The sequence below is a fragment of the Hippoglossus hippoglossus genome, chromosome 12, assembly GCF_009819705.1.
Source record: "Hippoglossus hippoglossus isolate fHipHip1 chromosome 12, fHipHip1.pri, whole genome shotgun sequence".
Taxonomy (NCBI): domain Eukaryota; kingdom Metazoa; phylum Chordata; class Actinopteri; order Pleuronectiformes; family Pleuronectidae; genus Hippoglossus; species Hippoglossus hippoglossus.
In genome coordinates this window covers 14,216,188-14,244,003 of record NC_047162.1, presented here as the reverse complement: position 1 = coordinate 14,244,003, position 27,816 = coordinate 14,216,188, and the positions used below count along the sequence as shown (strand labels likewise).

At 42.7% G+C, this 27,816-nt stretch overlaps 1 protein-coding gene across 1 annotated transcript; it reads right to left on the bottom strand.

Annotated features, from left to right (window-relative positions):
• Positions 1 to 1,293: 1,293 nt before the first annotated feature.
• On the bottom strand, positions 1,294 to 27,532 carry si:dkey-1d7.3 (transmembrane protein 132C). The gene is made up of 10 exons (XM_034603178.1): positions 27,436 to 27,532; positions 23,731 to 24,655; positions 18,032 to 18,178; positions 12,953 to 13,124; positions 10,353 to 10,496; positions 7,973 to 8,181; positions 5,709 to 5,889; positions 5,464 to 5,577; positions 5,130 to 5,321; positions 1,294 to 2,784 (listed from the first exon to the last, which is right to left on the bottom strand). Exons 1-10 carry the CDS (start codon positions 27,530 to 27,532, stop codon positions 1,294 to 1,296), a joined length of 3,672 nt encoding a protein of 1,223 aa, XP_034459069.1.
• Between the last annotated feature and the right edge of the window lie 284 nt (positions 27,533 to 27,816).

Genomic DNA, 27,816 nt, shown 5'->3' with positions numbered 1-27,816 from the left:
GAGAAAGGGACAAATGAGCTGTGAGTTTTCACATGCAAGCCTCCGCCATTGATAAAATACCTGCAATTCTTTGTGGGGGCTGTCGAAAAAACACACAAAACAAGGATTACTTCCTCTTTTCTCATCTCTGTCTCTCTGTGGAAAGGTTATTTTGTGTAGTGTCACCGAATCCCAAATACGCTGCTGTCAAAATGACATTTCTGTTGAATGATGACATCAGATTTAAATCACATTCAACAGTCATTAAACATAATTAAATCCCACTGATTCACGGCAGAGCTTTAGCCTTTAATCCAAACCATTCACCGTGAGTGATCCTTCACTGCTTCCAAAACAATAAATGAATCAAACTGAATTAGAACTATAACAAATGTCTATGTTTGTTCTTTATTATAGGATCTCATAGGAAATAACACATCACATTTTGGTTTAAAAAGAAAAGGTTGTTACACAGAAGAAGGCATCGTCATTTTTCATTTACACATGAAAAATCTCACAGTTAAATATGTATTGCTCTGACTCAAGAGACCGAGATTAGACATTTTTACAAATTGTAGAAACAGGGCCCCCGGGGGAAAAGCCCGAAGCCCAAGGTAACTTTCCAAAAGAATTCAGGAACTGTGTCCACATTTAAGTCGGCACAGACTATATTTGCATAGCATGCATTTGATTTGAATAAGTATCCGAGCCCGGTGAAGCCTGCAATGACAGATTGCTGAAAAATAATTTGATAAATGTTGCATATTCTCTCACAAATATTCAGGTATTATTCTCGGGAGGAATCCTAGAAAAAAAAAGTACAAAAGGCTGGAAAAGAATAGAATTACTCACAAGAAATAATCCCTCCCGTATACTGCATTTACCCTGACAACTAGCAATGTCTGGAACCTTTTCTACTGGGACAAACGACTTGTATAAAAGTAAAAGGAGATAAAAATTCATTTATTTTGAGTTAGAAATGTAGAAATAAGTAATATTATAGATATATTGTATGTGTATTTACAGGAATTCATCTCACACAGTATCTCTTCTGTAGGTCTACATGGATACAACAGTGCATAATGTATTTACAGGCGTTTACTGTGCACAGTTTATTATATATAAAATGTTCTCTATGTCATTTCAGTAAATACAAAGTGACTGATCTTTCTTCCAAAACAGGAAAAGTTTGCTTCGTTTCTGTTGGAGATTATACACCAGAATATGCTGTGTTTCTCTTTCTCTTACACATTCATACTCTCTCACACATGCACACACACACACACACACACACACACACAAACACAAACACACTCACTGGTGCGCTCCCAGGGGTTTGACGACTGGCCATGGAATGTCAGGTAAAGGAGCCTGAGGCTCTGCGGGGATCAGGTGCTGCTGTGTTTGCCCGTTGGCCCAGTTAAAGTCCACGCCGTTTTTCTTCAGCGCAGCCAAGTGCTTGATGTCCAGCGTGGTGAAGGTGGTGAACTGGACCTGGTTCCTCTTACTGGTGGGGGAATGAAGCGGCTCGTTGCGGTGCGGCCGGGCCAACAACGTCGCAGAACGGTTCGCCATGGGGTCGATTATCGTTCCCTGAAACTGCTGCTGCTGGGAGGTGGTCCTGCTGCGGCCCAGGGTGGCCGTTCGTTCGGGGACGGCGGGGGGAACGCTGATGGTGGGCAGGGTGCTCTCCATGGTGCGGTGGCCCATGGAGTCGATGGAATGACGGGACTCCAGAGGGCGGTGGGCCTCACGTTTCAGCGTCGACACCTGAGCTGGGACACCACCCGGGACTGGAGTGTTGTGATTATTGGTCCCCAGCCACACCCAGTCGTGCTTGTGGTCCTTCGGGTCCCCGTTGGGGGCCGGGCCTGCCTGTATGGGGGTCTTGTGTTTACGGAAGCAGAGGCTGTATGAAGCACAATTGACTATAAAAGCCAGGATAGCGATACAGGACAACCCCACCAAGGAGTACATGCTGATTTCCAGGTCCGACATGGCTCTGAATGTCTGAATGAGGTCGCTCTCCATTATTTTGGGAGTTTTCGGTTTGGGACGCTCTTTTTTGGGCATTTCTTCTGCTTTAGGAATGTCTTTGTTAGGGGGTGAATTTGGGTTGTCAAGCATGTTTCCATAGCTTCTCCTCTGCCCTTCACCTTTAATAGCAACACCCACTGTTGTTGCTACAGGTTTGGCCGTGCTCACTGGTGTATTTAAGCCTGGTGTGCTCAAAGCTGTGGTGGCAGTTGTGGCAGTCACAGGAGACGGGGTCCCTCTTGCAGCTCTGGTTGTTGTTCCAATCCACACAACACGTGGCTGCACATATCTCGTAGAAACTGGGATGGAGGTGGTTGTTTCTGCCTGGGTGGTGTCTTGCTGCTCAGGTAATATGCTTTTCACCAACCACTTATCCATATCTGTAACAGAACGCTGCGATGTCACCGTTTTCAGATCTCCCACCACTTCTGATACGCCACCATCATCCTCTTTATCTCCAACTCCTCCGCCTGCTCGGCTGCTGCTGCTCTGGAGGTTGATCCTGAGGAGCCCGGTGCCCACCGCCAGCTTGCTCTTCCTCTTGGATTTCTGACATTCCTCGCAGATCCTCAGCTCCACCCTCACCAGCGCCCCCCGACTTTCGCCTTCACCTTGGGCCACCACGAACCATGAAAGCGGGGTGCGGCGTACTGTGGCCACTCTGTCGTCTGGGGTGGTGACTGTCAGAGAGTAGATGCTACGGTCAAACAGCTCCAGGGGGGCGACTGCGCCGTCGCTGAACTGAACCCAGCAGCTCACCACCGCTTCCTGAAAGAAAGAACATGAGAACTCATTCAGCAAATCAATATTTGCCCCATGCCTTCACTCAGAGCTATATGCTCATGATTGGTAATAACACTAAATTGCCTTAGCTAATCTCTTTACGATTAGCCTCACTAGAGTGCTGCTGTACCATAGATCACAGCCCACTGAAGTCACAGTATGAAATATCCTTTCACCAAAGTGGATATAGAGCGTGCAATAGAAGCTCTTTGAACAGGAACAGCGAAATCTGTGATAAGGGTCATGTTAACAGGAGAATTAGCCAATCCAATCCCACTAATACACAATGACCCATTTCCTGTTGCTAATGTCAGCCACTGGGTCACCGCAGACCTAACCTATATTTTGTCTTTGAATACATTATATATCGCCCCGAGCAGCACAGAGCAACAACAGCTTGCCATCACAGACAGTATTGGCTCGGTCATCTGCACTGGCATGGTTCTAATAGTTTGTTATTGACGGGGGGGCTCGAGCAGCCACAGCGGCGGCGTGCTGTAGGTAAAGTGAGCTGTCATTCCAGCAGCTATGTTCCGCCTAATTGCTGCCCCATGCCTGGTTTAGAAATGGGCAAGCTGCCACGGCTAAATGTGCGAGTGAGCTTTCTAAAATGATCATCTGTGCGCCCTGTCTGCCGCCTCTGCTCTCTCACACAGCGTGGCGACCGCCGATGATACTCGGAGCTGTGAAGGCAATGAGTTCACATTCTGAGAGGAGGAGAGAAAAAACATAAATATCATTACACCTCTATCATCTATCATTGTTGCATAAATGTGCTCCGTCGTGGAAATTCTTCTAATTCGAACGCTCGCTGCAGAGGCCCCATTATATCTTAGTTTCTGCAGAGGGCGTATTTATAACGCACAATTTTAACCCAGCAGGTTTAAAGAGTAATTTTAATTCACAGAATGTTTCCAATAGAGCTGCTTCTGAATCATCCTTGTTTGCAGTGGAGCATGTTCAGCCTCTGCTCCCTGTGCAGGGACAATTCAATGTCACTTGAGCAAACATGGATGTGGGATAGTTCAATACACATAAGGTTTTTCATTCCGCTTGTTTTTTATGAGGTTGAAAACCATAATGGTGCAAAAGACAAGGGGGGGTGCACTGTTTTTTCCATCTCCAGCAAAAATCTCCTTCAAGTGTCCATCAAAGAAACAAGGCTGGTTGTCGACTGTCATCTTGGAACTACTTCATACAGTCGGGACGCCGCTGTCTCCCCTGTCCTCTGTCCAAATGTCAAGTCCACCCCAACAACACATGTTTTCATGTCGGCACAAATACAAACGACAATTTTTACTTCCCTCTGTGAAGAACAAAGTTTCTATCCAGGACCTTTTCTATTTCTTGTATGTATTGATTTAGGATCCAAAATACATCAACATTAAAATACAAAAAAAAGTAAACACCTGCACTGTTGGCATTCCGCTTCATGATTTGGTGCTAAATACAATATTTAAACAATAAGAGACAATACTCAGTTCTAATGTACAATGTTAAATTTACAAGGGGGCAAATCAAAGAGAAGCATCACTAATTGTGTTTTTTTGCTGACAGCACAAAGCATCTATGACGATTATTGACGCTGGGAGTGTTTCCAGGGTGATGAGCTTTATAAAAAAGGAGAAATAAATTGTCAGTGCCAGGGGCTTGTTTGTTAAATACTTACACTTTTAAAGAAGAGTGACCAAGGGGATGTTTTAATATCTGGACTCATAGGCAAAATATTGGCTGCAATAACAGGAACTCAATACAAAGGGAGGAAAACTAATTTAAAAAGCCAATAAATAAATAAATACACATATTAAATACAGAGAAGACAGATTGTGCAATTTCACCTCCTCAGACTATTGCAATCGGAATTCAGTATCTGGGTTTGTGCATTTGGAGGAAACTGTGTCTACAGGTTTACAGTGACAGGTCACGGGAGGTTTTTATTGTGTACTTCCCATCGAATGGCTCAAATGAGCGTTGTTAACTTTAGATAAATGTAATATTTGGATTTTACCTCACCCATGAAGTGTTTGTCTGCTTTGGATGATGAATGTGTTTTTGACTTTTTCCGTATTGAAATAGAAACACATTCAGATCAAGAGATACTTAGAGGGAAAAGACTTTTATAACAACACACTCAACTGCTTTTGTTTATCACTCGTCCCCCGTGCTTTTTACAGGCAGTCGAACGGTCCTTCTAAAGTTATGTGGCGGGGCTGAAAATGACTGACGATAAAACTAAGAGGCATAAAAACAAGTACAAGTGCCACCTCGCATGGCTGCGCTGTGTGTCACACCTTTATGCTTTTGTGTGTAACAATTTTCCAGTTACTTACCTGTTTGAGCTGCGTGATCATCTCCCGTGTGGTTGCCGTGGCAACTACGGCCCTGTTGCTCCCCGGGCTGAGCTGCAGGGACAGAGAGAGTCCAGAAATCAACTGCACTCCCAGCTCCGTCACGCTCACTTTGTCATCCACCACCCTGATGGCCCTCTCAGCCAGGACCGATGACGTCAGGGGGGACAGCACCTGCAACGAGCACAACCTCGGTCAAACCAGGGAGGGAAAACTGTTTATATAGCGAGCACTGCAACTGCTAAAACCGCACACACACGCACACACACACACACACACACACACACACACGCACACACACACACGCACGCCTCACCTGTACAGTCGTAGTGCCCACAGCCCGTCCCTGCAGCACCGCCCCATCCTGCACCCTGGCCACCTCAGGCTCAGCCACATTTAGAGAATTGCGCACAAGACTGGTCACGTCCACCTGTCAGTCAAAGAGATTCAAATGTGTGATTATCATCATTCCACCAATTCTGTGTCCAGCTGTTGAAACTTTTAAGACATGAATGGAAACTAAATCCTGGTGGGAAGTGCCGGCATATCAGATGTGCTCACCTTCCAGTCAGGACCCAGGAAGTAGTCGACAGGCTCCGCTCCAGTTAGCGAGTCAGGCATTACCTCACCGTCAGCCTGAGCCACGAAGGGCGTGAGCACCCGGAGTGCAGAGTGCTGGTACTGCAGCATGCAGCCTCGGCCTTTCCTCATCTCCTCCTCTTCCTCGCTGTCCCACGTAGACCTGCAGACACACAAAGGCAATCAAACACAATTAGCCACAGTCCAACACTTCAGAGGGGAGTTTTGTTTCACTGACATACATGACATGATCGATTGAATTTTCTCAGCCTGTATGTTGAATAAGAAGCTTTATCGTTTTGACTCATATTTAACCTACAGGCATGAAAATGTACCTCGTCAAGAAGGTGAATCACCGTTTCCTATAATATCTCAATTTTGTCTTGATATGTAGATATTTTTCACTGAGGATTCTGTGTGATGTGAATTTTAAAACCTGTTGTAAAATAGTTACTGTGGAAGCTGTAAATCAAATCCTTAGACAGTTTTGAACCGAATGAGTGCATCAGTCTGTCGAATGCACTGAAACCCGTTGAAAAAGGTTTAGTTACATACAACTATTGACACTGAAATCTCCTGTGGTGAATCTGTGATCTGAACACCGGAATGTGGTTTGCTGCTGCCGTAGGGACACAACACACGCTGAGTGACCTTTTCCTTCTAAATGAATTTTAAACCAAATGAAACGGGCTCCCAATGGCTGACTGGTTTGTTTGGGGGATAAACTGTGAATCATCCTCAACCCCTTCAGCGATGATCATAATATTATCATAAGCACAGGAGGTCCGCCGAGTGCTGCTCCACAGGTGGGCTGGAGGGTCGGTGAATGCGCTTTCACATTGCAGGCGGAGAGCTCCCGTCAAGAAATACAATACAAATACACGTAATTATTATGTAGCCTGGGGTCAGAGCTTAACATGTGATGGAGAAGCTGCCGGAATTAAATCAGTGTGAGTCGACAATCAAACTCTTCCTTCAATTATTTTGTCAAACTCTGGAGGTTGTTTATATTGTACCAGCTTCCCACCTACAGAGAATACCCTCTGCTTGTTTTTCAATAGTTATTAATTGCAGCAGTCAAAGCAACAGTAAGAATCTGACTTCCTGGTTTCCAAAACACTTAAACAAGTTTTTATGCCAATTCTCCTTGCTTTGGTTACTCGGCTTCCTTATTAACTCTTTGACCCTTGAGCCAACAGTTCTTCCATTGGGTCCCTGGGCTACATAATCAATAAAGACAGTATATTTATTAGTTTATTAATTAAACTGAGTAAAAGTATATATTTCAATATATTTTCAGAACAGAAAAAACTTAAAGATACACACTCAAGACTGGTATCTGTGTATATCTGTGCTCGTGAAGCCTCTCTCCCACATTCAGGATATGCACACATGCCATCGCACAAGTAAGTTCCATACTTCTTTCATCATGAGCTCAGATGACCCATTACAATCAGACACCAGAGAGTTTTCTGACCTAGTATGTCTGGAGCCAGGTATTGAATGTTTTGGGAAATGAAAGTCCATAAGAGTTTTAACCCTGGAGTGAACTAACAGCCCATCAGTCGGCCATCGTCATTCGTATCGAGTGATGAATAATGACTTTGCTGTAAGTATTGAGTGAAACTCCACTAACCTTTATCTCCAGGGCAAGTGTGTTGCCCCACCCACTAATGCTCCACACACTGACTGACTGCATTCACTGCCCGGTATAAACAGTAAGATATTGGATACACACATCTCAATATAGCAAATGAACTACAGTTAACATCTCCAAACAGTTAAACAGACATCCACATCACACTGTAAATAATAATCAAAGATAAAGAATGATTTCTTATGCATCTGCATAATCAGCGACAGAACCCCCCCACACGGAGTCTCCCTCTGCCCTGTCCTCACCTCAACTCCTTCCACTCAACATCCATTAATCCTTCCTCAACATTAAAAACATCAATATCCATTAAAGCCATTAAATTACACATTAATAAATAAAGTTTGGAGAGTAAAGTTAACACTGCTGCTATTCCATCGTGACTTGTTTAGGACATGAAGGACTTGACCAAATACTTCAGACCTATAAACAATAAAAGGTTTTCCCTACATGGAACAACAGTGTATTGTGTACTAGCATATAAATAATACAATATATAAACCCTGTGCTGCATATCTGTCTCAATTAACAGTTGGAAATTTGTGTATACATTTTTCTTTCATGGCATCTTAACTGTCTAACGGGACCGTACCTCCGGTTGCTGGTAGTCACGGGGACCCTCCAGCCTTTGATCTGGCTGAGCTCGGGGTCGGCCACATCAATGAGCAAAGGCAAGCGTGGCATCCATACGCTCATCTCCAGCTGTGCACTCAAGAAGCCATAAGTGAAGTTCACCATCGCCCTGTTGTTTCCTCTCGTCTCTTTCCCGTTCACATATATGAAGTCGCAGCCCTCCGACACCTGGACAAGACACACGAGAGAGAAGAGGGTGAGACCTGAGGTGAGAGGGGGACAAGGAGCAATGTCAGTGATTTGAGTCCCAGCCTGTAAATGTCTTCGTTTCTGGCAAGAGCATAACTTTTAAAACTTTAGAATCATGTTATTATCACAGGACTAGAACTGGGAGTGAACTGTCATCCCGAGATTCGGATTATACTTTCTCCAGAGACTTCCACTCGTAGAGGCTTTTCCGCCTAAAGCCCCGTGGAAAATGAATAGGAAAGTTTTAGTAAGAAACTGACAAAGAGAGGAGAGCGGGGAACACAGGCACCAATACAAATAAGCTAAAACTAAACAGACACAGACATTTTATTCATTTTGTACAACTTCCAAAGTCTGGCCAGGGAATCGCACCGCGTTTCTGCTCGTGTCATGTAAATTCACAACTGTGCTCTCGGTGAAACCGTTGCCGAATATAAATGAACTCTGCCTTACGTCTGTTCCTGTAGCGCCGTACTGTAGGTGGGGGTGTTGTAGTCCCCACCAGTGAGAGCAATGAGGTGAGACACAGCAGTGTGTGTGTTTTATTTAAGATTGGAGGCCTATCTCCACCGCCGCCTCACTTATCTTAACAAACCAGTGGCTCCACAGAGGTAATTGGAGAGCACTAGACTGGAGAATAGAGTGTAGCACTGGAGACAGGGAGGTAAAAAATAAAAAAAACAGGGAGGAGTGGCAGAAAAAGTGAGGAAAATGGATTGGGAGGAATGACTTCCAAGGTAAGTCAACTTGAACTCCTGGTGTGGAGCATTAACACACAGAAATTCACACAATTTATACAACCCACATATATTCAAATGCCCAGGTATAATATTCGATATCCTCAAAATAAATGACGTTTAAATAGATGTTTTCATGATTAACATGCATACATCATACGTACGTAATTGTTTATATGCCTGTCACATCTGATCCTTTTTCTTTGTTAAATATTGGAAAGAGGTCAAGGTGTATAAGTTGATAATATGTCCATATGACTCCCAGGACACCAAAAAAATTCAAATTCAAAGTTACTGCGCTACTGTTTATGTGTATTAATTTAGCCTGTGGCAGTTATATCATTAAAGGCCAAGTCTGTGTTTTGAACTTGATCTGGCCAGCGGTGCTGGTCTGGACTGGGTCACTGACAGCAGGCAGCAGAGACACAAGAATAACTGGATTTAGTTCTACTGATACAAAAAATCGGTACAAATGCAGCGTCCTCTCTTCGGATCTCTCTCACTCTCTTAAGCTCACACACTAAAACACACAAACACATGACTCACACTTGCAAGAGCCAGTGGCCGCTGTGTTGTCTAATGGAAATGGATGTAAGTCCCTTTCTTCTCCTATGGTGCTCTTTCTCGATCTTCATCTCTTTCAAACTCTTTTTTCTCTGCTCTTACTGTGCTGCTGACATGGATCCATTACATAAAGGTCAAATCTCTGTGCTTATGGACTGAGTGGTGGGATCATAAGCTCAGGCTCTAATGCCATATGGAAGAGGCTGCTCTCATACACACAGAGAGAGAGCGAGAGAGCGAGAGCGAGAGAGCGAGAGCGAGAGAGAGAGAGAGACTTGAGCGTGACCTGTTGAGCATAATGACACAATGAATGTCTTGGAGTCACACACCAGCATGGATCTAATTACTTAATGCATTCAAATTCAGTTTAATTTCCGTTAAATATTCAGCAAACTGGCTTTGTATGCAAATTAGACATGGATGATAATGAGTTCACACTGGTATTCAATATCAGAGAGAGACAGATGCTGCAACAGATATTTTTTCATGTAAAGTTGTTTTCATTTGCTTAAAAATCATACTTTATTTATCAATTATTTAAGCATACTTCAGATCTCGACTACTCAACGATCAAGCTTCCCAGTTTCACACTATTAAATGAACTGAAGTCTAATGGCACTAATGCACTAAAGAGAAAGTCTGTTGAAGTCTTATACTAAATACTGTTCGCTGCAGAGTTTCTTAGTTGGCATAAAATGAAGGGACTGTTTGTTTTTCAGTATGCATGACTAATTTATCACACTCACATATATAAACAGCTTTATATTTATGGTTCACACAAAGTTTAGAATTTGTCTTGAAATGCGTTGATTCTTTCAATCCGAGGGGCCTGTGGTTGGATTTCCTTACCTTGAGGACGTCCTCCTGTGTTGACCTACAGCCGGTGGAGTTGGTCACATCGGTGACGGAGCCGTCGGCCTCCACAGCCATAGTTTTCACCGGGACCGACACCGTTTTACCCGTCAGCACGGCAGTGTTCAAGATATCAGTGTTCTGTGCAGGGAGAGGGGCAAATACACAACAGGTCAGTAATGCAGGTTGGAACAGTGTCACAGGTTTTAACCACGTAGGGCTCGATGTTACAGTCAAAAATGATATCACTGTAAAAAGGTTCATATCAGTTGATATCAATTATTATCAACTGAAATGTCACATTATTATTTCTTTAAAGCTTAAAGACTGTTTTCTGCTTCTGGGTTAAGATTGTGGTTTTAAATCCTCTTTATGGAGAGAGAGTAACAAACTAAAACAAACTAAAATATATTTTGCAAGCAATATGTCTATATATGGATCCTTTGTTATATCACCTATAATAAAATGTATATTGCGATAACTATTGATGTTGTTTTGTTGCCAAAACCTACGACCATGCACATCAAAAGAGAGGAATGCTTTTTGCCGTTTTCATTAGAATAAGACAAAGTTGTGGCGGATTCTTATTTGCTTCATATTTATAGTGTTTATTTATTGTGGTAATTTCTGCAGGTTGAAGGCTGCGACTTATTCATCTTAACTGATTGCTCGATATTAGCTGCAAGTAAATACTTCAAAACCTTTCCAAAGATGAATCGCTGCTATAACTGCATCTGCATGTTTCAAAAATAATTACAGAAGGAGTTTATTTACACATTAACACAGCAGCAGCAGATATAGTAGATTAAATCCTCCATGAAATTCTTCATTTCTAGTTTCTCCTCAGTGCTGAAGAAGGTGTATTTTTCTACATTTGAGAAGAGTTGAATGTTTAGTGTAACTTCAAACTGCATTAGAAATAATGAAAAAGTTTCCCTCCCTTATCAGGTTTATTGTTACTCTGAGCAGGTATGTGGGGATCATTTATTATAAGAGTGAAAGTAAACAGAAAGTGCAGCTTTTGACACGTTCGTTATATCTCTATGTGCAGCAGCAATATTCCCACCGTACATTAAAAACTGAAAACTGAACCAGTGCATTATGCAGTATAATCATTATTTGTGTGGGGGCAGGGATGACAGGCAGCGAGTGGGTGTTAGCCAAGACTAACAAGGATTAAAACACTCGCAGGCTGACAAACTTAATTCATTTAAATCACACTGATGCAACACACACACACACACCAGCTGGACAGATGTGCTAAAAAAGAACTAAAATGAATATCACTGTCTCTCTCACACCTGGATAAAAATAAGTCCTCTTCTCCAGTGTATTATCATGACTCACATTCATAGTAATATCTCAACCTGATTACATTTATAATCTTCCAACCCATTTCCCACCTTCTACTCTTCATCTATGCCAAAGCTCATCTCCAGTACAACCTGTAAGTTGTAGCTTTATTTCTACACTTAAACTCCTTACTCAACTTTCCAGTTCATACGATCTCTGATAAATCTCTTTAATCTAGTATAGGTAGTGGCAGTGTGTGTATAAGAAGCTCAGTGTGTTGTTTGTTTCCCCTTGTGGACTGACGCATCAGACCCCGCTCGGCAGATGTTCCCAGGCAGCTTCGCATTCTGAACTCTGCCGGCTTGACAGCTGCTGACCGCAATTCCAAAAAGGACACGGTCGAGTTCAGACCGCGACACTGGCCCAAACATAAGTCAGTGAATCAGGGGGTGTGGCGCACAATCAGAACAGCAGTATCACCATTCCACTCTGCGTCCGCGAGCTCTGCAGTAATCTGGCTTGCAGTGATCAAGTTCGGGTCAAGTAGTTTAGCTCTGTTTTCAAATCGGCCTCTTTTCGGAAAACAGTGTCAGATCAAGTCTAAGTCTTAATTTAACCCATTTACTTCATTCAGTGAGTCAAAGGGCCAGATCCTTTAAGGAGTCACACTCAAGGGAGGCAAACACCAAAAAGAAAAGTCAGAATGATCAATAATACTTCAGTTATCAATGCTCAATTGTCAATGACGTGCAAAGTATGAGATGTTTTTCCTGCAGCTCATCTAGTGGTTGTGGTGAGTCACATGTGGTTGTAACATAAATTTCCTCTGCAACAAATATGTTGAACAAACATCAGTTTTTTCACTCTGACGTAGAGGAAAAGGTTTTTTCCCCCCGCGTGTGAATCCCGTAAGTGACTGAGATGAAACATATTTTCTCCCAAGTGTCTGTCAGATTCATGTTGACTATCGTAGCATGAAATAGCCGAATAAATCTCCTGTCAAAGCCCGAGATGGATCTACCTTGTGATTTCTGGAGGTGCTGCTCCAAATGTAAAGGTTTTGGAGACAAATGCACGTAGCTGTCCAAGCATGAAGTGTAAAATTGATGCATGATGGGTAATACTGTGAAGACAATGTGTCTTTTGCAGAAAACGGGCAGATTTGGTGACAAAAGTGACAAACTGTTGACATTATACTAACCTTAGTCCTTTGAAAAGCAACAATTAATTGTTACATCAGAATACTTTATACTGCCTATGATGTAGGCAGGACAGATCATTTAAAACACGGATATTGTCCTCACCATGACCAGAGGTGCCAGCCCCACGTAGTCTCTCCGAGTTGTGTAGATCCGCATTATGCCGACATCCTTGAGGTTCCCCGGCAGCTCCAGACGCCAGGAAATGGTCTGACTCTCCATCTGCTCCGAAGCTTCTTTCAGCATAAAGTCGAGCTGTAAAACCTCCAGAAGACCCCTGTTGGAAAATAAAAAAATTAAATAAGTATATATGACCAAGACCAAGTAAGAAGTTTGCCACAAAAGGAAAGACTGTATTTTGTTAAGTGAAGGTGTGTTTTATTGATTATGAATTCAGTGTTTTATTTGTTTGAACACATTTTCTTTAAGGTTGCATTGAAATCCTTTTTGTGAAATAAAAACAATTGTATATTATGTTTTAGGTTATTTGCTACTATACATTTAGTAGCGCCTAATTTTCTCCATGTGTAATGTTAGTATAGAGAAGGCTGTTTTATGTCTATTCATTTGAAAGGGACATACTTGAGTCCACCATGCAAATGGGCAAGATTTAGTCCCTGAGAATTTCAAAATAAGTGAAAGTCACTGATAGCAAAATACAGGTACATTGATAATTAAATATTAAACAAAATGGAATTTAGATGAAGTGTTAAACATGGAGAGGAATAGAACATGAATTAACACTTCAGCTAACATCTGCCCACATACAGTTCAAGTTTGAGCAGGTAACTGTGCTGAACAATCCTCTCAGAAGAGTAATATGTGTGAGTTTCAAGATATTATTAGCACCATTTCAAAGTCAATTTAGTGTGGTGTTAGAAAATCATTTTCATTTCAGTCTAGTGTTAAGTATTATTGTTAAAATTAAATTACTAGACCTGAGTCAGGTTATAAAACCAAGGCAAACACGTGAGAGTTCAATCATGGAGCAATCCAACAGAAGAATATTCTGTTATTAAACCTCTAAAAAACAAAGGTAGGTCAATTAAAATTTCAATTGAATTTTATATTTATAGCATCCGATCACAACATACAATATCTTCAGGCACAGACTCTGGGGGGGTGCCCATCTGAGAGTGAAAGGAAGAGGGGGAAGCAGTGAACCAAGGGATGGTTCAACGCTCACCTGAACCCCCCACACTCAAACTGGGAGCTGGTTTTCCAGTAGAGGAGCCTGGTAGCTGAAGACTGCCTCCTTTTCTACACCCTAGACACTCTAAGTACCACAAGTAAGCCAGTATTTAGATCTATTGGGATAATAAGGTACTATAAGCTCTTTATCTCTTAGCTCTTAAGATCTTCTTGATCATTAAAGACTGTGTACATAAGGAAAACAAGTTGGAAGTCTACACTGGGAGCCAATGCAGAGAAGCTAAAGAAGAAATATGAACCATTGGTACATCTTGATAATAAGTTATCACAGTAGTCCAGTCTGAAGGTAACATATGCAAAGACTAGTCCTTCAAAGTCCTTGTGAGACAGGATGTGCAGGTGAACGAGTGTTGTACTACAGACTTGTCATATTTGTGAGTCAAAGGACATAAATGGACGAAATTATTCCAAGGTTTCTTACAGTAGAAGGTCAAGGTAATGTCATCCAATGAAATAAACTGATCAGATGTTTTTCTTAAGTCCTCTTAAGGACCAACTGCAATAACTTCAATTTTATCTGAATGCTGAAGTTAGAAAATCATCCAGGCCTTTATGTCTTTGAGATATGCCTCGGGTCTTTCCTTTGGTGGAGGGTAATAACAGATTCAGAAGGAGATGAGGTGAGGCGTGGAATCCTTCACGAATATTTGTTAAGATATTCAAAAACTACCAAAAGATTTTTGTCATCGGTCAGAATTTCATGCAAAACAACCTGTGGAGTTCGAACCCAAAACGAATGCAATCCACAAGAGGTCTCGTTTCCATCAGCAGGTGGAAGAGTGAGGTGAGAGTGTGAAGGGAGGATTTCTGAGTGAGCTGACTGAGACTTCAGCCAAGTATTCTGGTCAAAGGATTGTCAAAGAAATGCCATTTGACGCTGGAGCGAGTGTGTGGGCACACCTGTCAGTGGGAAGTGATCAAAGGGAAAGTAGGGCAGGATGTGAATGGAGCTGTGGCACTTTGAAGTGGAGTAAAACTTTGCGCGGAACAAACAATGAGACCTCTATATGGTTAGAACTCACATTTAATAAAGGTCAAACGTGTTGAAATCAACAGAAACAAGGATAAACTCCAGCCTATGCAGAGTGAACAGTATATTCTCGCCCCATCAAAAGGAACTCAAGGACTGATCACAGCGTTGTAATGAATGACGAGCAACATAAAAGAGCCCATTATGGGGTTATGTGTGGCACTCTAGGTCACTAATGAAAAGGAGCGTGAATCGGTGCATCTATAGGCTTTGAAGTGGAGGTTCAAGAATAAAAGTAGCTAGTGCAGACATTTTAAAATCAAAAAACAAAAAAGTATTCAACACTTGGTGTTGCAGGTACTAGACTCATAATTAGAGTGGAATTCAATTATGTCTTTTTTGTTCGGCTTACAAAAACTATTTCAGTAGAAAATCTGCTTCTCAGCTCTGAGGTTTAGATCCATCCACACTCACATTCACATGCAGAAACCTGACAACCAGAAAAAAAAAATGCTAATCTATACAAACTTTTTCATCAAACAAAAACAGAGAGAGTTACACAAAAAGATTGATACAACTTGTGTGATGGTACTAGCTGGCAGCTTCACATAGATGAGCATAAAGACCAGAAGTATAAAGCTAGCTGGGCAAAGAGATAGTGTGACACGTTTCCCCCCCCCCCGTGAAATGTTACACTTGGGTTTTTGTTCCCACAGTCAATTCAGTGAGTTGGACTATATCGAAACAAACAATATATGATGTGGTAACGTAAATTTTAGACAGAGCTGGGGTAGCTTTTTCCATCCTAGCCTCAGATACAGCAAGCTTCAAATTTAGCTAGCTTCACATTTAGCTAGCTTTGAATTTAACTGTTTACAATTTTATCTGGCTTTAGGCTTAGCTAGTTTCAGATTTAGCTAGTTTCAGTTTAGCTAGTTTTTTAGGTAGTTTCATATTAAGCTAGCTTCAGAATTAACTAGTTCATATTTAGCTAGTTTCAGATTTGGCTAGTTTCATGTTTAGCTAGCTTCAGGTTTAGCTAGTTTCAGATTTAGCTAACTTCATATTTGGCTAGTTTCAAATTAAGATAGCTTCTTACCTAATCTACTTCTTGGCGTTTTTTTTATTTGGGCCCCTTTTTAACTTTCATTTATTGTATACTTATGTTTGGCTTCTGATCACCACTAAAAACATGTGAAATAAAGCGAATAGTTCCACAGCAACATATAAAATGTCCGCTTGTTTCTCTCGAGTCTCTCATGAGGATTTTCAATGCACAGATTTGACACAGACGGACATGACTAGAGAGGTTAGTGCTTGAGAGGGAGGCACAGAAACATAGAAGGGGTTAATGCCCCTATTTCCTGGAAATCAGTCTATTAGGGGGGAGTTTAAAGCCCTGGACATATCATCACTTCAAAGCACAGTGGTGCAAGACCGTGTGTGTGTGTGTGTGTGTGTGTGTGTGTGTGTGTGTGTGTGTGTGTGTGTGTGTGTGTGTGTGTGTGTGTGTGTGTGTGTATGTGTGAGAGTGTCTGTCCTGGCGGGGGCTCAGTACAAGGACACAACTTGGAATATCTCTCCTTCCTAATCTCCTCTGCTGAACGTGCAAGCGCTTAAGCCTGGATAACGTAGCCGTGATTATGGATGATTACGGATAAGTGGGTCGGACGGACAGCGGGTGGTGTGCGCGTGTGTGTGTGTGTGTGTGTGTGTGTGTGTGTGGGCGGGAGGTTGCTGGGCAGAGGTGGCGCCTGCTGTGTGCGCCACCGCCCACATCAGGCAACATCAGGTGAAACAGGCAGAGGAATCGTTTTGAAATGAATATGGGACAGGGTTTTTTTGAGATAATAAAAGTTGACCAACTATTTGAATTAAGTTTGGATGAAATAAGAATAACGGACATCAACAAATGTTGGGGATATTACATTTGAGATTTTACTGTTATGTCAATGTGGAGAGGAAAGAAGAGCATACAAAATACAAGGATTATAAAGTTGGAGATACGGTTAATCATTTATTTTCATTTTCTTGTCTCATATTTTGTTCTTGGGTAACAATGTCGGGGGAAGTGACAGACATATTTCTGATGATTTCATCTGATTCTTTTGTAAAGTCATCATTGTCACGGTTGACAGCTATTAAGTATTTTAAAGGGATTCAAAGGAACCGAGTTAGCTAATGAGCCGAGTGGCATTAAGTCAAATTAATTTTATTTTTCTAGAACTCTGAGCCAACTGAGAAAACAGGAGACCCCAATTATCAATCTTCTTTTTCTGCGCTGTGTCCAATTATCAGCTTCAGTGCTTCCTAGTTAAAACTAAAACACAGCCATTCAGCTATAAATAACTCAAATCTAGGGAGAGAGAGAAGTAAAATAGATTAAAATATATTAAAAAATAGCGATAATTTAGATTTGCATTGCTGAACATTGGGTCAGACCCAACGCAGACTCGAGATATAAATGTGAGAAAACTTATTTCTATGGAGGTCGATAATTTCTGCGGGAAATATGATGTGCAAACAGCAGAGCAGGTGTAAATCTTTAAACTTCATTTCTTCTCCTGCAGATTTTGTGAGATACACATGGGTCTGCTCTCACCTCTACTCACAAAATCAAGTATCAAGCATGGAAACAGATGCAGTATAAGATTCTTTTACACAGACAAAAACTAAATTTTGTGAACTTGGCCTGTTTGCAATCTGTTGCAGAACAAGGCCGCAAATGATTACTTTTCGTCTGGAAAAGAGATCACTCACTTTCAATTTGTCCCCTGCTCTGTGAAGATAATCTAACGCCGAGGATATTTTTTTCATGACAACTGATCACATTCCCGTATGGTGGCAGTGGGGATTATTGAAATCGCAGAAAATAGAGGCAATGAAAGAGGAAGTGATAAAAGAGGACGATTGGGTTTTCTGTGAAGAAAAATAACCTTTGAAACCATCTGGTGTAAACACACCGGCCTCTAACGCGGTGCTGGACATGGCAGGGGACTGACCTCTTTGCAGTGGTGACCACCTTCCTCCGGCAGACAACAGAGACGGTGCTGGGGGACGCTCCTCTGCCGGGCTCCACTCGGACGTCCCACAGCGCTGAGTCGCTGGGCCGCGCTGCGCTGAACAACAGACCCGTTTTTACTGCCGCCCTGCAGGAAAAACATACACATGCACAGTCCAGTTAGTGTCATAGCCTTTTAATGACTGTAGGTATACAATACAAAAGATGAAGTGGAAATACTCAATGATTTGTGTCTTTTATTGCATGTTTTTGCATGTTTGCAATGTCTTTGTATCTGCACTGCATCGCATTCAGGTTGTGTGTGTGTGTGTGTATCTTGGAAGGACTAGATTCTGAGCACGTTGTAGTTGTGCATGTGTTTGTTTGTTTGTATCAAATTGTGTACAACAAGGTGAGTCGCCTACAGACTGATGTGTCGCAGACTAAGAGCTAACTGGGTTATTTAATTCCCATTAGCCCTGAGGAGAACTGGGAAATCAATTAATCAGATGTTTGCTTCAGATGCACACATCACTCGAGGAGAGCTCGAAGGCACCAGACTGTCCCGGAGCTCCAACCATCACAGAGTGATTTGTTTCTATGCAGACGATACGTTGTTGCGTTAAACACGGTTTGACAGGATCATAGAGGAGTCACAGCAGTTAAAACACGAGACAGGAAACACCTCTGATCCATGTTTAAAATGCACAGATTCTCTAATCTGCACTCGCACAGACACCTAGCTACAGGGCGGGAGCCTCACATGTTTCCAAAACACGCCAATCTCCTCATGGCTAGGATTCGGAGAGGTGCTGGACGCCTTCCAGAGGGAATTCAGCCTCTGCTTGCTCAAGAGCATCACTCAGCCCCTCCTGTTGATTTGTCAGCAGGATATTCACGTTCGGAGTCATTGAAAAAAACCTCAACATCAATGATGAGTTCAAACAGTGTGAATTTAAGTCAGATCTCAAACTGATGTGTGACTAGAAGTATGCATGTAACAAAAGGTGAATGTGGCAATGAAAGGATTATTATTGTCCACGAAATCCAAGGTTAACACATTCCGAGTTCATCAATACCTCCACCACCTGACTCATCTGATGATACCGGGAAGGAGAGATATATACTTTCATTACGTCTACTATAAATCCTGCTTCTGCCAATCTGTCTGTGAGCTGAGACAAATTTAGGATTTATGAGAAGTTTTCCACAGTACTCAGTGGCCCTGGAGCCCTCAGCCGCATCCTCTGACGGCGATAGATCTAATTTATATACCACGAAATGAAAACTTGGAGATATCGTAGATTAGCATATTATCCCACTTGGAAATCATCAGTCACAATTCAGTTTTTTCTTATTTTTGCAGTCTCGTAATGGTTTAGAGAAACAACCTGCTATCTTAGAACAAACCATCTGTCAGTATTTATGTTCTAACAAACTGTTGTTTGTTGTTTCAGACACAAAACTGTCTTCAAATAGCTGAAGTACATTTAATGTGACAGATGGAAAGACACACACACATACGCACATAAAATCTATTCATGCTAGAATAAGGGTCAGTATGCACCCCCCCATTTTCAGCACACACACACGTTGTGAGTCAAAATACACATGTTCACAAATACTGATTTGTGATCAAAGTGCAACCAGACAAATCAATAACCACTATGACTGAGGTCAAGGTCATAGATGTTTGACAGACAAAATTCAGTGTGCATGAGTGAGCACACACACACACACACACACACACACACACACACACACACACACACACACACACACACACACACACACACACACACACACACACACACACACACACACACACACACACACAGGAATTGTTTGTCAAACTGACAAGCTGATAATTCAATGCAGGATAAAGACGTACTTGTGCAGAGATCAACTTCTTTATCAAAGCCTTGTAGCCAAATGCAAAATCCCCATATTAAATTTTCAATTAAAACTTCAATGACTGTTCAAAATGCAACAAATACAAACCTTGATTTATTTACACAGAAGCAGGAAAGTCAAGATGGCAATAATATGCTAATGAGTTCTTCTGACAGAAGGTTTTGGCACATGAAGCTTCCAAACTAGTCACATCCACAACCTCATTTCCACAGTCTCACCTGATGAGCACCTTTAGCCCCAGAAGCTCAAACCATCTCAGGCGGCTCGTATTGACTGTGGAGGAGTCATGACACCTCGATCTGGTCATTACATCTCACTGTTGCTGCTGTTTTCACTCTTATTTTCTCAAAATGGTTGAGAGTGTCCTGCGGTCACCCTGTCTCAAACACACCGGGGTCACTCCTTCCACATTTTTGAGCAACTTTCGGAGAGACTTTAATCAGTTTGGGACAAAACCATGAAAAGGGCATGGAGTTCTCACCCACAAGCAGACGTGAGCCTCCCTGCAGTGAAACCTCATTTCAGGCACTTCTATCCTGGCTCTTTTGTCTTTGTCAGTCACTTTCCAGAGCTCACGACCACAGGTGCAGGACACAATGATGCCGACCTGTAAAATGAACAATGCCTCGCTGCCGTTTTGCCAAATTAATTAAATCTCTAAAGCTGGAAAGCACCTGACACTGTTGTTTGCCCGTTAATTTCATTAGCTGGAGTAAAAAGGTAAAAAAGGGACAATGTGTTATCTGTGTCATCTGTGTTTGGCATATATACAATTTTAATATCCAACTGATATGTCGATTTAGCTTGTTTTCGTTATTTCATTGCGAAACGTCTACTGTTGAATTTGATGCAGTGTGTGTGTGGTAGTAGTGTGTTTACATGCCGCCTGCTATGCTTAACAGGTGGACTCTGCAGAGCACACGCATGCACCACACACACGCACCCAGACGCACACGGTTAATCCTGGCAGTCCGCCCACATCATCTCTACCCCAAAGGGTTAACCTCTTGATTCATTTTCAATCAGGGCCACAGATTATCTGGCCTAACCCTGCTGGAGTGGACTCAATCTTGGGCCAAAGAGTGAAGTAGAGCAGGGATTTCTCCCAGGAGGAATCAATCACTTTGCCAAGCTCCTCAGAGCTCGCCTTCCACTTGGACTCAGCACCCTCCTCTTGTCCAATCTCACTCTATATGTGGCAGTGGGTCGGAAATAGGCGGAGTGAAATCACTGACCCGCAGGAACTCCAGCGGCACGGTCAGTGAGTCCAAACCCGGTGGTATATCAGGTGAGGAGGCTGTAAATCCTTCCAAATAGTCAAAACAACAGCAGATGTTAAAGGGTCAGTGTCTCTCCACCAAATCTTACTCATGTAATTTCAACAATGCCTGCAGAGCCACATTCAGGTCACTGTGGCTATGTGTGTGTGTGTGCGCAGCCATGTTAGTGCTCGTGCATGGTAAGGATGGTATTTAAGGAGAGCGCTGGGATTGAGCGACACAGCCACAGGTTTTACTCTGTATGGATTAATACACATATCATAGCATTTCTCTCCATTTGCCTGCATCCCGCTGCAGATTACAGCCGCACTGGTATGATTGTGGCTTGATATCACTAAATCACGGGATTAGAGGGAAATTTGTCTTGCGTTTCAGACAAAACCATTAAGCTGAGTAAAGACTGGAAACACCAGCCTCAGTGTGATGGCTTTACACATTACTGATCTGAAACATGCTGATAAAAAACAATTTCACTCGTCGATATGCATCAAAAAGCAGCAAGTAGAAACTTTCACATTAGACTGAAGTGTGTGTGTGTGTGTGTGTGTGTGTGTGTGTGTGTGTGTGTGTGTGTGTGTGTGTGTGGCTGCTTTTATATTAAGTTTTACCCAAAGGAGTCAGGAAGATGTTAGTTATTTGTTTCCTGCTCCATTAAATCGATGCATTATTTATGAAGTCAAACACCCAGAGAACCTTGTTGAAATGTTAGTGGGATGTTGAGATATGAAAACTGGTGAATCATTTGCCAATTATTTCCCTGTTTATGGATGAACGCTCTTCATAACTCCCGCACTAACTGAGAAGTTGAAGTAGACAGGATATAACATGTCAGTAATTTATGAAGCCAGTGAAACTGGCAGATAACACAAGTCATGGTGGCGCTCAAGCATTTCACTGTGTGGCCTTGGTGTTGGGCCCCATCAGTATTCAAGTGGCTTAAGTAACCATTTAAATGCATGGAGCTCATCCCTCATGAAGATGCTCAAATATACTGTACCTCACCATGATTCAATTTGGTTTTGGTCTCTTTTGCTGCTTCACGCGTTTCGCTGATAATTAAATTTTATGTGACTCAGTTGAAAACACTTGTATCAGCAACAAAACTGACTAATTCTTATATTTTCCGAGATTTAGTTATGCAGGGCCACTTCTTGATCTTGTTATATTTACTACAGTATCTGTTTTCACTGTAGTGTATTATTTATTTATTCTATACTGACACAGGGTTGGAAAATACCTAAATAGCTCCAGACAAGGGATGTGAAAGAGCCATCAAAATGTACTTTAGTCAGAAGAATCTCTCCAGAATAAGACTTAAATGTTAAAAATGTAAAACAAAATCCATATGTCAACTTTGTCTTCACTATAAAAGCACTATTAATACAGCTTTTGGGTGAAAAATTTGTAAATTTCATGTTTAATAGTCTCTTTAATAGCAATTAACGAGCTTGAGACTATTAAACATGAAATTTACAAATTTTGAATTCCCCTCGAGGAGGTTAAGACTCGACTTCAGAGATTCAGAGATTTGACTTTGGACTTATTTCAAATTACCAGAGGCTTGGCTTTGACTTGCCCCCAGCAGACCTCAAAACTGCTCGGCAATGTAGCCACCCACCCAGAGGCCGGAGTGGAACTGAATGCAAGAGGGTCGGTATCCAACAGGTGCTCAGCTGAGGATAAAAATATCTAATTTCCTACAACAATTACTAGAAAAGTACTTTCTTATTCACTGAATACATAAAAAATCTCCCCAGAATTTTGTGAGGTTGGTGTTTTCCACTGAAGGAATCATTTGACAATTGGTGAATTACACTTATTTGCTTTATTGTTGAGAGTTAGACGAGAAGATCAATACTACTTTCATGTCTTTCTGAGAAATGTAAGACTCCAGCCAGCAGTCGGTTATCTTAGCTTAGCATTAAGACTGGAAACAGAAAATCTGACAAGGTAATAAAATCCACCTATTAGCACCTCCAAAGCTCAACAATCAATAGGGTTGACCTGAATGTCTTCAAAGCTTCAACCAATGCCATGATTACTAATATTCAAAGTATTCAGAATTAAAAGCATTATTATTATTTGTATTATATACTGTGTGCATTGGCACAAATATCCCAATAAGCCTGTGAGGTAAGAAAGAGTAACTTAACCTTTACTCACTATGTAGCAACATGAATTATTCTCATTCTATGTCAAGGACATTTAATCTCAATGATAGTTTTGTCTCAGCTCTCTAGTGACACCAACCATGTGACAGGCTCACAAGTTTATCACTAACACAATGTTTTCTTTTCCCTCCGCTGATCCTAGGGGAGCTCCATGAAAAATTCACGCATCTGAGCTTCCAAGAGCTTCTAAATTTGTGACCCAAAAATTTTAGTTCCAAATATAACAAAGGAAACAGGCAGATCACAATGTTGAGACTTGGCTGCTCACATAGTATAAAGTTGAAGTTATTCTGTGTTTGCACTCTAGCACCAAAAAAAGAAGGTAGATCTCTTACCTGAGTGTGAAGTTTTCCAGAGTTGATGTACTTGCGAGGAAAACATAGAAAGTTGCCACATCTGTGGTTTTCACCGGCTTGGAAGAAGTCTGGATCACTACGGCGCCTCCCAGCCTCAGCCGGAGAAAGGTGGGGTTCCCTGGTGGAGTTCTGAGCAGATTAACACTTCCTATCCGCCTCATGGGCGTCCCTGACCCCCCGGACTCTCTTCCTCTTCCTCTTCCCACACCCACCCGCTGCAGGCTGTCCTGCGGGCTGCACTGGCCCGTCTGGTCCCTGCGACTCTGGAAATACACCTCCACAAGGTTCCCCTGAAGTCCCTTAATTCCTTCAGTTTTTCCAGCCTCCCTGCTCGAGCTTCCTGATCGGCTGCTTGAGCTGAACCAGGCAGGTTCTGGCTTGAGCTGTGCCACACAGAATCCACCCGGAGACACCAGGCAAGCCCCACGGACCTCCCTCGTATCCCAGAAGGCGTACGCCGTCACACAGTGAGCTCCATCCTTTGCCTTGACTCCACCACTTTTCCTGCCCTTATCTTCTCCTGGCTCCGATTTCTCTTGCCCAGCAGTGAGCTTGGATCCTGCGGGCATGTGGAAGAGGATGTTCACAATGGGAGACGAGGAACGAACCTGGCGGCCTAAGATGACAGGCAGGATCCTGCGCCCCCTGAGGAGCAGGTCTGGATGGATTGGGGCATCCACGGTCAGAGGGCCGTATGAAGCGTTGACAGCTGACTGCAGGATCCCGGCTCCTGCACCGGTGATGTAAAAAGTCTGGGTCTGGCTGGAGTTCCCTGATGTCTCTGGACTGTCCTGCCTCAGAAACACATGGTCCACATTGACCACCTGAAAGTTGACGGTGGGATAAACTGGAGATGGTGTGAAGGACGTTCCGAGGTCTCGAGCAACATTCTGACACTCAGCAACTGGGAGGGGGGAACAAACAAAGAGAGGTTAGCGCAGTAACTTCTAAAACACCTCTTCAAATCAACATTTCAGTGTTATCAAATCTGCTGAGAGACACATATTTGTCACTTACAGTCACAGCCACTACATTACAGACATTTGACGGGAGGATGAGGGGTTTGAAACAGGGATCACGGCTGAAGACACAAAGCTAAAAGGTGGAGGACGGGTGGTGGGGAGCCGTTGGGGTTGAGTGGTCATCTCAGGGTAAGAAGGGTGGTGAGACTGAGGGTAAAGGCAATGGACCATTTCCACGTGTTGTTCCTGCATTGAAAAGCAAAGACAGACTGTGAGAAAAGGTGCTCGTGGTGTAGGAAGGAGAGCTGCGAGACAAACAGGAGAGAGTAGGAGGTGTCAGGCACATCTGAAGGAGTCGGATCAGGAAACTGAGTGAGTCTGAGGTGACTGTAATTCTGTCTTTTAAAGCTCTGCCTGCTGACGTGATGGATTTTTTGAGGACGTGCACATTTGAACAGAATCATTTTAAAAGTAATTACTCAATCATTGCGATCGTTAACTTTTATCGTGCCAACTGCGGTGCAACGATGAAAAACAACTGATCTTCGTACACTTTTACGCTCTGCACATTTTTGCTCATACATGACGCAAATGTAAAACCCCAGTTATTCCTGCCTTTGAAATACTAACATGTCTTATGCAAAACTGTTGCATTTAGCTGTCTATTGATGGCAGGAACATGCAGTAGAGTGTAATTTCCAATGCATACAATGTAACCAGTCTTATCCCTCGACACAATTGACATTTCCCACTCTCCACGCAGCACTTCTGTGCCGTGCAGTAAAGAGAATGGCAAATGCAGAATGTGAGTGGAGGAGAAAAAGCCACTGGAAGAATCCAGGATGCTGCATGTGACAGCTCTCACCTCCTCCTGCCAAAGACACTTGGTAATACGCCACCCTGCGTGTGTCCAAGTGCTCCGGAACTAATGTGCGTATGTGTAGCGCAAACAGAAACACCACCTCCCCTCTCCTCCGAAAGGTCGGAGAAGTTGTGTATTATTGTTTTTTCTGATTCTCGGCCGCACTTCATGAATATATGTGTAAATCAATTCCCTTCATGGAGTGAAGGGAGAATCTATGGGAAAAGAAAAGTACAGATGTCAGAGTTGATATCAAAAATGTTGTGTTCAGGGGGAGAAAAGCACAGAAGAAGCTGACTTGTACATTCCAGAGATCAGTCTGAGTTTCACAGGCGAGAATAGATACTGGCTGCTATGAATAATTTCGCAGATTTAAGGCAAAGCACAGATAAAATTAAACAAAATGCTAAAGCGGTTCAACTGCATACTTGCTTCCTCTTTGCAAATCACTATCGTTGCTCATGTTTCTCTATAAATAGACCTTTTACAACCCATGAATGGATTTTGTTATACATGTGGTGGACAGACAGACGAGGCCAAAGATCTACTCGTGACATTTTTTGTTTGATGATCCAAATCATAATATATACAGGAATAAATAGTTAAAACATAATAATTATGAGTCTGATTTCAAATCAGAAAGATTTATATGGTATTTTACAAGTTCTAGAAATGTTTTTTATTATTATTATTATTCTCACAGACAAATAGTGACAATAAGAAAGTCATGTTAGAAGACCACATTATCTCAGTCTTAAACAAAGCCTGCGATTTAAAGCTCACAATTAGCCCTCTGCTGATTTATTTGATTGATTAGATTTTAATTTGAGGAGTCCCGGCTGAAACCCCACTGATGTATCCTGACTTGTGACATTACGAGAAAATTGAACTATTTCAATTTTTTTCCGTGAATGTTAGATCAATCTCAGACAGGATCGCTGAAACAACAGATGGTGCATCTGTGACTGGACTGGAGGATAAGGCAGCCATGCATATTCATGGAACCCCGAGCAGAGACGATATCCAGGCTGAACTCTATCACTTAGAGACGCATTACGAACACAGATGCACAGCTGTGTCCTCCACATACATGCGGTGTGTATATGATGGAAACAATGCACACACACTGTAGATATCAAGTGCAGATTTAAACCCAGTCAATCTCAGAGAGTAGTGTATCGCATGATATCTGTATCACAGAGAGACAGGGAGCTTACTGTGACTGCAGAGCCTCCGACGCAGGTTATCTTTAAACAAGCAGAGACACAGCTGTGCAGCTTCAGGCCTCTTTAATCCCACCGATGCACGCCGCAGAGAGCACGCTGCTACTTCCATTTAGACGGAGGGACAATGAAATGGAAAGAGGCCACAGGTGACCAGCGACCAGAAAATGCTCCTGAACAGGAAAATACGGCTCTGAATCCTCTAAATAAAACAGGCACCTGAACACCTCATGCAAGGAAATGGTTTTATAATCCCAGTGTGAGTTATTTCCCTACCACTCAAACACTCCCTCACTCACACAACTGAAGTTTTTACTGGCTTCATTTAAAGTCTGTGCAAATAATAGCCTCAAGCAAATCTTGTGCATGTTTGAAATCAGAATTATGGTTTCAATAAGAGGAGATATACAGCACATATCCAGTGTGTGTGTGGTCGGATGCAGAATTTAAGAGGAGCATGTGTACTCATTTCATCTTCATCACTGTTCCCTTGTAAACACAGCTGAAGCCTCTGAGCTACATCCACTCATCTTCATAGGAGTGGTTTCTATTTGCATCGAGATAAGTCGGAGCCGACGCACGAATCAAAGCGGAGACTCTTCACCTCTCACCAGAGGAAATCAGTCACACAACTCACCTTCAACAGCTGCAAGCACAGCCGCTGCCGCAGCAGCGAGCAGAGACCTCAGGGCGCAGCCGAGCATCACTTCAGCAAAGTTTCCAGTTGTGGCCATCATCCAGTCTGCTGCGCGCTCCAGTGCGCACGGAGGAGAGCTGGGGGGGCCGTGTGTCTGAGAGAAGAGCGCTGGAAAACAAAGTCACTACATGGTCCGGAGTCCGGCGAAGTGACTTCCTCGGACTGGAGAGGATGAGAGACACACTGGTTCACTTCCTCGTCCACATTAACGCGTCTCCTTGACTCCTGTTGACTCCTTCCCCCTGTGGTGGCTCGGCTCTGGCTCTGGCTCTGACTCTGGCTCTGGTTGGCACGGCAGGACAGCAACAGGCACGACTACTC

Excerpts from the sequence above, each read along its gene's own strand:
- si:dkey-1d7.3 (XM_034603178.1), bottom strand. The coding sequence starts at position 27,532 with ATGGCCACAACTGGAAACTTTGCTGAAGTGATGCTCGGCTGCGCCCTG. Across the intron at positions 8,182-10,352 it reads CACAGGAGGACGTCCTCAAG|GTGTCGGAGGGCTGCGACTT; the intron begins GTAAGGAAATCC and ends TGTCTTGTCCAG. Across the intron at positions 5,578-5,708 it reads TCCTGGGTCCTGACTGGAAG|GTGGACGTGACCAGTCTTGT; the intron begins GTGAGCACATCT and ends TTTGACTGACAG.